We start from the raw sequence: 12,377 nt of genomic DNA, 5'->3' as shown, positions 1-12,377 counted from the left end.
GGCGTAACTAGGAATGGTGGGGCCCCATGGTGAACATTTGACTTTATACTCTAAGAAGACCCCAGAGTATAATGATAACAGTGTTTGTGGAGTTCATGGGCCCGCAGTCTCACTTACCGATCCCTATGCCTGATCACGGTCGTCTCCACAGAAGGGGAAGCACCGGAGTCCGTGAGCAGGATCGGTAAATAAATAGGGCCCAGTACCTGCTGGAGTTACTCCAGCAGGTAATGGGCTTTATTAAAAAAGGCCATCATCGCTACTTGTACCTATGACCCTATAAAGGGCATCTATACATGGTGCTGCACTTACAACTTCTTCAGCATTGTAGATAGATAGATAGATAGATAGATAGATAGATAGATAGATAGATAGATAGGATAGATAGATAGGATAGATAGATAGGATAGATAGATAGGATAGATAGATAGATAGGATAGATAGATAGGATAGATAGATAGGATAGATAGATAGGATAGATAGATAGGATAGATAGATAGGATAGATAGATAGGATAGATAGATAGGATAGATAGATAGGAGATAGATAGGAGATAGATAGATCCATAGATAGATAGATAGATAGATAGATAGATAGATAGATAGATAGATAGATAGATAGATAGATAGGAGTAGAATAGAATAGAGAGATAGATATGATAGAGAGATAAATAAATAGATAGATAGATTTTGCACCCAAACCCAGAAAGAGTTACTACACAGAGCTGTTCTGAATTCCTGTGTCAGACAGACGGGCAGATTATATGTAGATTATTAGGAGACTGTCAGATATTTGAAATGGACAGATAGATGGCAATGACATGAAACAGAAAGAGAGAGTATATAGAAAGGAGAAAGGTGGACAGAAAGACAGACATATAGGAATGACATAGCAAAATAGATATATGATATACAGATAGCTATGAAATGGATAAACAGACATTTAGCTATGACATAGATATAGGAGATAGATAGATAGATATAGATAGATAGACAGGATACAGAAGAAGAGATCTTCTTGATTGACAAACATTGATATGACAGTGTACGTTATGGAACAGACAAAGAACTAATGATATTCTGGATTACTGGATGGTCATGGGAATTATTTAATATTCTAAAATGGATGGATGGATAGATAGATAGATACCATAAAAGGCCAAAAATGGTGTGTATCAACAGATGAACAGTGCTCTCCCACACTTCAAAAAACATAGTGATATCCCTATCTGGGACAGTGACTGACAAGATCTGTATAGCGCTGCAGTATATGTTGGTGCGATGCAAAATAAGTACATTAAACTGGAGGGGTGCCATACTACCTCGTGTTCTGGACTATGTGACTACTAAAGAATTTAGGATGCTGAAGAAGATTGCCCTAAACAAATGGTTAATAAATCAAGATTACGGTAATTCCATATAAATAATATAATTCTGCAGCATCTTTCCCTATAGCTCTATAGTGCGGTTCCCATATTACTCCTCATAGAAATCTGTGAATAAATGAATAACTGAGCGTGCCTAGGTGCGGTATTGTCTGACGCAGTCTGATCAGAACTGACTGTGCCAAAATGTGTGGCCAATAGCATGGGAAATAGTAAGATCCTGTTAATGAACTTGTGCATTTCCAGGAGGAATAACAGAGACACACCACAATACATGACATAAGACGCTTCAGAATTGTTACTTCATAGGGAACTGAAGTATTACTACACCAGCCATGTCAGGAGAGGTGACAGGCACAGTCATTTAGAGATAACCCTACAGCCCATCTGCTCTCCTGAAATAAAGCGGCCATTCTCCGGGCTCAGACGCGGAGGATCATTCCACCTTATTAAATGTTCAGTATTGCATAAAATCTCTTCAAATTAATACAAAATGATTCCCTGGTAACGTAAAAGTAGAAAATATTGCTTTCCAAAAATCTGGCCGTTCATTTCTACCCCGCGTTGTCAATATCAGCGGCGGGCACCGGAGGAGGCGGAAAAAAAAACATATATATATAAATAAATAAAAATAAATCACTCCGGCAAAAACTAGCAATGAGCTCATCAGATTCAAATGCAGTCTCCCATTTATGTATTTTTTATATTAAAGCAATAACCACGCTTCATTTGTCTTGCGGCAGTTGCCACGCGTTTCTGTGCTGTTGCTATGAACTTGAGCCATTAGCCGTGCTCCAAGGTAAACTACATGAACCATCAACAAAAGTGACACTCAATCTAAGGAGTTCATATTTTCTCCAGATTATCTATGGTGGTTGACAAGCTGGTAATGAAAAAAATCACACTAAGCAAATGGATCCTCTAATAACAATAAATTCTCTGTAAAAATATGAGGGGGACAAAATGTTTCCTTGCATCTTTTTTGTCATGAATTCTAATTAACAGGGAGAGGGGGGGAGGGGGGGAGAAAAAAAATAAATAAAAAAAATGGCAGAGTGCTGGGTCATCACAAGAAGTGCATGGGAAGATGATTGATAATGTGCTGCAAGGTGGCCTGTGCGGCGGAGATTCACTTCGGGTAAATTAATGACCCTCCTACCTGCCCTAATCATAGGGCCCAAATGATATTCCCCTTCTTATTTCAATTTTCTCCAGACATGGAAGATGAAAAAGATCAGCCATTAATCTTCTAATAGCAGTATAATAGATCTATCACAATAAAACATCTGCACAAACACTTATTTTTTTTTCCTCACAAGCGCGAAGCCTGCGCCGCCCTTAAATCAATAACTTATGAAAACAGCAGTTTACCTATGTTCGCCACCGCTGACAACCTCCGATCTTATTAAATATTTCAAGTGCGACCATGCTGACGCCTGGGACGAGAAAGAGCACTAGAGAAAAGCTCCTGTCCCTGCCGAATGGATTTGTGGGGCTGTTTTATTATCCAACATAAGCAGGCACAAGCATGAAAAGTGTTCCTGCTGAAAATATTTAATGGACATATCTTGAAACCAAATAAGCAAATAAGTCTTCCTCTGTGGGAAAGGGGAACTCTAGCGCCACCTTTTGGAAGGTAACTCTCTATAGATCAATTTCTGAAACCTAGAGAATGCTCTGGGAATAAGGGGAGTGAGATTAGGTGCACTAGACCCCCCTGAAAGAAAAATAAAAACTACCGGTATGTAAGACAGACAGACCCAAGTCAGGTCGTGCCTGCCTCCTACAGACGCTAGCCTAAAAATGGATCTGTGGAGAGGGTATAGCTTAGAGCAGGGCTTGGGAAACTGTGGCTGTGACTTTTGATGGCTGCATCTGGCTCACAGACAGGGGCGTAACTACCAGGCCGTGGGCCCCACAAGCACTATTATACTCGGCGGGTCTTTTAAGACCCCCAAGTATAATGATCGGAGGCCCAAGAAAGGTAAGGGTAACATAAAAACAGTGTTAGGGTGCATTCACACTACATAACGCCAGCGTGTATCACAGCCGTACACGCCGGCGTTACAGCAGGGCTGCCAAACACTTCCCATTCATTTCTATGGGAGCCGGCATGCGAGCGCTCCCCATAGAAATGAATGGGCTGCTTCTTTCACTGCGAGCAGTCCCATTGAAGTGAATGGGAAGTGCCGGCGTATACGGCAAGCTCTGCTCATGCCGAGCTGTACACGCCGGCACTTCCCATTCACTTTAATGGGACTGCTCGCAGTGAAAGAAGCAGCCCATTAATTTCTATGGGGAGCGCTCGTATGCCGGCTCCCATAGAAATGAATGGAGCTGCTTTATACGCCGCTTATTCTGAACGTGTTTTACGTTCAGAATAAGCTTCAGTATACGTAGTGTGAATGCACCCTTTACTTACCTCTACGGGGTCCAGGCAGGCTTCAGGCCTACTTGTATGCGGTCCTAATTTCACATGACCGGAGCCTGCGTCCATATGCGTCGCGAGCAAGCCCCCTAGTCCCAGACGTCATGATGGCCAACAGCGGCAGAGAGTGCAGCGGAGCCAGGGAGAGGTAAGTAACAGTGGGGTTTTTTTTTATGTTTTTATCCCCCTGAGTCTCTGATTATTATACTTCAGACCCTAGAGTATAATTATTGTTTATGGGTGTCCACAATGGAGCATAATACTGTGGGCAGGGCCACTATGGGGCATAATAGTGCATGCAGTAATGTGGGGGGGGGGGGGGTATTATGGCTCTCAGGGAATTACATTTTAAAATATGTGGTGTTCATGGCTCTCTCAGCCAAAAAGGTTCCCGACCCCTGGTCTAGAGGCTGAGCAAACATCTTTTGAGATTCCTAGTTCCGGCCTCCTATAGGCTATGTCTGTACCCCCATGGTGCTATGTCCCCCCAATGAAATAAGCAAGAAAGAGGAATTTGCTCTAGTACTACCAATGGGAAGCTAGCTCCCTACAGACCAATGCCTGACACTTAGAGAATGATCTGGGAATAAAGCCAAGCCAGAATAACTACAAAAAAAAGAAGAAAAAGACAAGCGGCACTACTAATATCGGGACAGTCAATTACAGTGGGGCAAAAAAGTATTTAGTCAGTCACCAATAGTGCAAGTTCCACCACTTAAAAAGATGAGAGGCGTCTGTAATTTACATCATTGGTAGACCTCAACTATGAGAGACAAAATGAGAAAACAAATCCAGAAAATCACATTGTCTGATTTTGTAAGAATTTATTTGCAAATTATGGTGGAAAATAAGTATTTGGTCAATAACAAAATTTCATCTCGATACTTTTTTTTATATCCTTTGTTGGCAATGACAGAGGTCAAACGTTATAGTTGAGGTCTACCTATGATGTAAATTACAGACGCCTCTCATCTTTTTAAGTGGTGGAACTTGCACTATTGGTGACTGACTAAATACTTTTTTGCCCCACTGTATATGTCAATCTTTCACAGGAGAGTCATAATGATGCACGGAGTCCATCACGGATCACCACATATCAAAACCAGTCCAAGGTGGTGCTCACTATTAAAAAATCTTCATAGTAACAAATGCAAAAATGTAGAGGATTGGTGAGGGCCCTGATCCTCTACATTTTTGCAAGCCAGAATAACTCATCCAAAAACACGCATCCATAGACAGCTGATATTAGATTAATGCCTTTCTTGGGTTTCTCTCCCTTTTGGAGGAGTTATTCTGGATTGGCTATTATACCCAGGTTTACACAAGTAACATGAAAACCAGGCATTGATTTATAGGGAGCTACTTTCAAAAATGTGGTGCTAGAGCAAATTCTGCCAAGGAGGACTTATTGGCATATTCTTTTTCCAGAATTCTTAGCAGGGCAGGCATGGTCTGGTAAGAATTAGAGATGAGCGAACACTAAAATGTTCGAGGTTCGAAATTCGATTCGAACAGCCGCTCACTGTTCGAGTGTTCGAATGGGTTTCGAACCCCATTATAGTCTATGGGGAACATAAACTCGTTAAGGGGGAAACCCAAATTCGTGTCTGGAGGGTCACCAAGTCCACTATGACACCCCAGGAAATGATACCAACACCCTGGAATGACACTGGGACAGCAGGGGAAGCATGTCTGGGGGCATAAAAGTCACTTTATTTCATGGAAATCCCTGTCAGTTTGCGATTTTCGCAAGCTAACTTTTCCCCATAGAAATGCATTGGCCAGTGCTGATTGGCCAGAGTACGGAACTCGACCAATCAGCGCTGGCTCTGCTGGAGGAGGCGGAGTCTAAGATAGCTCCACACCAGTCTCCATTCAGGTCCGACCTTAGACTCCGCCTCCTCCGGCAGAGCCAGCGCTGATTGGCCGAAGGCTGGCCAATGCATTCCTATGCGAATGCAGACTTAGCAGTGCTGAGTCAGTTTTGCTCAACTACACATCTGATGCACACTCGGCACTGCTACATCAGATGTAGCAATCTGATGTAGCAGAGCCGAGGGTGCACTAGAACCCCTGTGCAAACTCAGTTCACGCTAATAGAATGCATTGGCCAGCGCTGATTGGCCAATGCATTCTATTAGCCCGATGAAGTAGAGCTGAATGTGTGTGCTAAGCACACACATTCAGCACTGCTTCATCAAGCCAATACAATGCATTAGCCAGTGCTGATTGGCCAGAGTACGGAATTCGGCCAATCAGCGCTGGCTCTGCTGGAGGAGGCGGAGTCTAAGGTCGCTCCACACCAGTCTCCATTCAGGTCCGACCTTAGACTCCGCCTCCTCCGGCAGAGCCAGCGCTGATTGGCCGAAGGCTGGCCAATGCATTCCTATGCGAATGCAGACTTAGCAGTGCTGAGTCAGTTTTGCTCAACTACACATCTGATGCACACTCGGCACTGCTACATCAGATGTAGCAATCTGATGTAGCAGAGCCGAGGGTGCACTAGAACCCCTGTGCAAACTCAGTTCACGCTAATAGAATGCATTGGCCAGCGCTGATTGGCCAATGCATTCTATTAGCCCGATGAAGTAGAGCTGAATGTGTGTGCTAAGCACACACATTCAGCACTGCTTCATCAAGCCAATACAATGCATTAGCCAGTGCTGATTGGCCAGAGTACGGAATTCGGCCAATCAGCGCTGGCCAATGCATTCTATTAGCCCGATGAAGTAGAGCTGAATGTGTGTGCTAAGCACACACATTCAGCACTGCTTCATCAAGCCAATACAATGCATTAGCCAGTGCTGATTGGCCAGAGTACGGAATTCGGCCAATCAGCGCTGGCTCTGCTGGAGGAGGCGGAGTCTAAGGTCGGACCTGAATGGAGACTGGTGTGGAGCGATCTTAGACTCCGCCTCCTCCAGCAGAGCCAGCGCTGATTGGCCGAATTCCGTACTCTGGCCAATCAGCACTGGCTAATGCATTGTATTGGCGTGATGAAGCAGTGCTGAATGTGTGTGCTTAGCACACACATTCAGCTCTACTTCATCGGGCTAATAGAATGCATTGGCCAGCGCTGATTGGCCGAATTCCGTACTCTGGCCAATCAGTGCTGGCCAATGCATTCTATTAGCTTGATGAAGCAGAGTGTGCACAAGGGTTCAAGCGCACCCTCGGCTCTGATGTAGCAGAGCCGAGGCTGCACAAGGGTTCAAGCGCACCCTCGGCTCTGATGTAGGAGAGCCGAGGGTGCACTTGAACCCTTGTGCAGCCTCGGCTCTGCTACATCAGAGCCGAGGGTGCGCTTGAACCCTTGTGCACACTCTGCTTCATCAAGCTAATAGAATGCATTGGCCAGCGTTGATTGGCCAATGTATTCTATTAGCCTGATGAAGTAGAGCTGAATGTGTGTGCTAAGCACACACATTCAGCTCTACTTCATCGGGCTAATAGAATGCATTGGCCAGCGCTGATTGGCCAGAGTACGGAACTCGACCAATCAGCGCTGGCTCTGCTGGAGGAGGCGGAGTCTAAGATCGCTCCACACCAGTCTCCATTCAGGTCCGACCTTAGACTCCGCCTCCTCCAGCAGAGCCAGCGCTGATTGGCCGAATTCCGTACTCTGGCCAATCAGCACTGGCTAATGCATTGTATTGGCTTGATGAAGCAGTGCTGAATGTGTGTGCTTAGCACACACATTCAGCTCTACTTCATCGGGCTAATAGAATGCATTGGCCAGCGCTGATTGGCCGAATTCCGTACTCTGGCCAATCAGCACTGGCTAATGCATTGTATTGGCTTGATGAAGCAGTGCTGAATGTGTGTGCTTAGCACACACATTCAGCTCTACTTCATCGGGCTAATAGAATGCATTGGCCAATCAGCGCTGGCCAATGCATTCTATTAGCGTGAACTGAGTTTGCACAGGGGTTCTAGTGCACCCTCGGCTCTGCTACATCAGATTGCTACATCTGATGTAGCAGTGCCGAGTGTGCATCAGATGTGTAGTTGAGCAAAACTGACTCAGCACTGCTAAGTCTCTGCATTCGCATAGGAATGCATTGGCCAGCCTTCGGCCAATCAGCGCTGGCTCTGCCGGAGGAGGCGGAGTCTAAGGTCGGACCTGAATGGAGACTGGTGTGGAGCGATCTTAGACTCCGCCTCCTCCAGCAGAGCCAGCGCTGATTGGTCGAGTTCCGTACTCTGGCCAATCAGCGCTGGCCAATGCATTCTATTAGCCCGATGAAGTAGAGCTGAATGTGTGTGCTTAGCACACACATTCAGCTCTACTTCATCAGGCTAATAGAATACATTGGCCAATCAGCGCTGGCCAATGCATTCTATTAGCTTGATGAAGCAGAGTGTGCACAAGGGTTCAAGCGCACCCTCGGCTCTGATGTAGCAGAGCTGAGGGTGCACAAGGGTTCAAGTGCACCCTCGGCTCTCCTACATCAGAGCTGAGGGTGCGCTTGAACCCTTGTGCAGCCTCGGCTCTGCTACATCAGAGCCGAGGGTGCGCTTGAACCCTTGTGCACACTCTGCTTCATCAAGCTAATAGAATGCATTGGCCAGCACTGATTGGCCAGAGTACGGAATTCGGCCAATCAGCGCTGGCCAATGCATCCCTATGGGAAAAAGTTTATCTCACAAAAATCACAATTACACACCCGATAGAGCCCCAAAAAGTTATTTTTAATAACATTCCCCCCTAAATAAAGGTTATCCCTAGCTATCCCTGCCTGTACAGCTATCCCTGTCTCATAGTCACAAAGTTCACATTCTCATATGACCCGGATTTGAAATCCACTATTCGTCTAAAATGGAGGTCACCTGATTTCGGCAGCCAATGACTTTTTCCAATTTTTTTCAATGCCCCCAGTGTCGTAGTTCCTGTCCCACCTCCCCTGCGCTGTTATTGGTGCAAAAAAGGCGCCAGGGAAGGTGGGAGGGGAATCGAATTTTGGCGCACTTTACCACGTGGTGTTCGATTCGATTCGAACATTGCGAACACCCTGATATCCGATCGAACATGTGTTCGATAGAACACTGTTCGCTCATCTCTAGTAAGAATCTGTATACCACAAGGTGGCCTAATAAAGACAGTATCTCTATAAAAGAGACATAGTACTCTTTTTGGACATGTCTTAAAGGGGTTATTCCCTGCACTCGTTAAGCTGTATCGGTAATGAAAAACTCTGTCTCAGAGCCCCAGCCATTATTTTTGCAGAGGGTTTGCTGGGGAGGCCATAATTCTTGTTCCTCTGTCTCCCCTGTAGCCATGCATCGACTCCCCATAAACTTGAGTTGCAGTTATATTCAGCAGAACAGATATGGTCATGTGACCCAAGATCAGAGCAGCTGCAGGGCAAACCGGAACCAGAGTTCTGGCCTCCCCCGCAGGGGGATTGGGGTCAGTATTAATAATAAAGTTTAACTCAATGCAAGGAATGTACTGGTAAGCTTTATTACTCCCTAAATAACCCTTTAAAAGCATGAAATTGTGCACAGATATAAGAATTTGGTACAAGTAGTATAGAGCATTTTGGAACTTGCTGAAAAAAACTGAAATGTAACATTGTCTGATAACAAAAATGATTTAGGTTCCCAAAGGGTGGTCGCGGTGGGGAGGGGGGGGGGGTGCTGTAAAGTGGGACGGGGTATGGAGGGGGTGGACAGGGGACCGCGGGTACTGCTAGTGTAGTAATAAATTGACAAATGGGTGGTCGCATTCTGTCAAAGGGGATGCATCCCTGCACAGTCTGTTACCATCTGGTGTCTGAGTATGTTAAGTTATTAATTTCTTGGCGGAATAACAGAGGAACAATATATATTATAGTTTAGGTCTAGATGATGTGCTAGACGTCTTCTTCTAGTTTATCATTTCTTGATTTCCCTCAATTATATTGTATTATTTTATTTCTACCTTCTAAGTTTTTAACCCTTAAATTAATGATATGATAGTTTTGAAAAAAAAAAAAAAGTTGTACATCTGATCGTCTCAATAACATCTACATGCAAGCAGTAGATCCGCATATGCCAAGGAGATGGATCGTGTGCTAAAGAACATTAAAGGTCTCTAAAGTCAGAGCTTGAAGAAAAATGGAATTGACAAGATGCATCAAAAAAAAAAAATCAGTAAACATACTTGTTGATGGTTTCCAAGTAGTAACAGAAATGCAAAATGTAAAAAGCAAAAGATTAATAAAGAGTGAGACTATCCAAGACAGCTAGATTTCAGCCTTGCTAACCATGTAGTCAAAGGTGAGGCGTCTCTTGATCTCTTTAAGATGAAACAATGCTGTAAGTGATTTTGATGCTACATCACAGGCCGTGTGAACTTACCGTGCTTTTATCTTTGAGAAGTTTCTCTATGATCTCTATAAGCATATCCTTCTGCTCTGGATCAAGACTATTAAAGGAAAATACACACAGTCACTTATTACACATGCGGAGAGATTTTCCATGACTAGTTCTTTAGCTATTACGACATCAACCTGATAAATGAACCCTATGTGATGTAATGTAATGCTATCCTATTGTGCGTTGAAATGGCCTACATAATTTGGTAGAAATGTCACCAAGGACTACAGAACAGAAGACAAGGCAGTAGATGTTGTGCATTTGTTGGACACTCATGGTTGCAGTGAAGTATCCTAACTGGGCCAATGGACTCAAAACTGACCCTGCAGGAAACATCTGGATCAGTTTTTGTCATCAATCGATGCATTCGATCAGGCCCAACATAACATAGCATATAGGGCTCCAAATTTCCAGTATAGTATGTTTCCAAGTGGTCCCACCACTGACTGGCTGCTATATGCTAGTAGAGGACCACATTATTGGCAGCCTGTAAACAAAAACAGTTGGGGTCCACCAGAGAATCTGCACTGGATTGGCTGTAAATATGGTCCTGATGTAGGGTCCAATGGGCTAAACAATTAGCTTCATAGATATGGCGCTGTAAGCTCAGGTCATTAGAACCGAGGTCAAGACCCGATTTACAGTCCTGCAATACTGCATAATACAATGGATCGTGACATAAGGGCAAGTTCACAGAGAGTTTCTTGCAGGCGGATTTTTGAGACTGAATCCAACACCCAACTCTCCCATTCAGTTCAATAGTAGTCAGTAACAGATTTGTCCAGGAGGAAGAAAGGAGAACCATGACCTATCTTCAGGCACAAAGCTCATTTAAAGAGGACCTTTCACCTCCTCAGGCACATGCGGTGTAATACACAGCTAGAAAGCCGACAGTGCGCTGAATTCAGTGCACTATTGGCTTTCCCGTTCTGTGCCCCTGGTGAAGAGCCATCAGTGCCGGTACCGTAGCTCTTCACTGTGAGAAGGGCGTTTCTGACAGTCAGTAGCGTCTATTGCACTGTATTGTGAGAGGGGGTGTTGCTTACTGCCCAGCGATGACGCTGAGCGGTGAGGAACCGCCTACCAGTACTTGTCCATAGACGGGTACTCTCAGGAGGGGAGGGGGCATTCCTCCCTGGTCTTACAGTACAGCGCTATAGACACTGCGTGAGAAAGGGCGTTCCTGACAGTCAGTCAGGAATGCCCTTCTGACAGTGAAGAGCTACGGCACCAGCACCGATATCTCTTCACTGGGGGCACAGAACGGGAACGCTTTCTAGCGGTGTATTACACTGAATGTGTCCCAGGTGGTCCTCTTTAATTGAATAGGAGGCAGGGGGAAAAAAAAAAAAAAAAAAAGCTAGCATTTTCTGCTGTCAATTCATTTTCAATGGGGTTTGCAAGACAGAATGCACCTGAACATAGAGAAATACTGTCGGATTGTGACCTAGTTGATAAAATCTTCTAGTCTTATTGAAATCAATTGGGGAGTTGGGAGACTCCGCCTCAAAAAATCCACCTGCAAAATACTCTGTGTGAACTTACCCTTACTGTTCTGTAACAAAAGATGACTTGGAGGATTTAGAAAGTTTTGCTATTGTTACTTGCTTTGCAACATTGTGCTAGTGAAAAAAACCTGACTGTCCACTTCTCTCTAAAGCTAAAGAAGTCATACGCCAAGGAGGTTTACAAAAGGAACACGACTCTTAATAAAAAGGACAAAGCTGTGTAGTTGATGTGAAGGCAGATTGAAGTGGCTAAGTGTCATACTGAGTTATATATTGGAGCCATCTTACCTATAAAGCTTCTGGATGGCGTGCGCTGCTGTCTTCCGCACATAAGGAGACAAGTCTGCCGCGGCTTCCTTTATAGCCAGCATCATTATAGGGACAATAATTGGCACACGGATGCTGGAAAGAACCCGCAAAGCGCTGGCACGTATAAGTTGGTTAGGATCCTGAAACAAGACAATACATTTTAGCAGCTGTCTTAAACAAGACACAGTTTCCATAGCAAGTTATCCTTGTCTAAACTGCCCAAAAAATTAATGAATACTGCGCCAGAAGAGCAGTCTTCCAGTCTTCTCGCTAATGTCAGGGAATGATGAGGCCTATGATTGGGCCTCAGATGGTCACATGGTGTTATGACATATAGATAAAAGCATCATGATGCTACATGACTTGCGACCGCTGAGGGAGAATCATA

At 44.6% G+C, this 12,377-nt stretch overlaps 1 protein-coding gene across 2 annotated transcripts in view; it reads right to left on the bottom strand.

Moving 5' to 3' along the window:
• The window catches only part of AP3B1 (adaptor related protein complex 3 subunit beta 1), a 175,825-nt gene that overhangs the window by 125,157 nt on the left and 38,291 nt on the right, over window positions 1-12,377 (bottom strand). For both annotated transcript variants that reach the window (XM_075270075.1, XM_075270064.1), the window contains exons 5-6: window positions 11,969-12,129; window positions 10,155-10,221 (exon numbers count right to left, since the gene is read on the bottom strand). In XM_075270075.1, coding sequence (XP_075126176.1) covers window positions 10,155-10,221; window positions 11,969-12,129 — 228 coding nt within the window. The remainder of the gene's footprint in view (window positions 1-10,154; window positions 10,222-11,968; window positions 12,130-12,377) is intronic.

The sequence above is a fragment of the Leptodactylus fuscus genome, chromosome 1 (genome assembly GCF_031893055.1).
Source record: "Leptodactylus fuscus isolate aLepFus1 chromosome 1, aLepFus1.hap2, whole genome shotgun sequence".
NCBI lineage: Eukaryota > Metazoa > Chordata > Amphibia > Anura > Leptodactylidae > Leptodactylus > Leptodactylus fuscus.
This window is presented reverse-complemented; position numbering and strand designations above follow the sequence as displayed.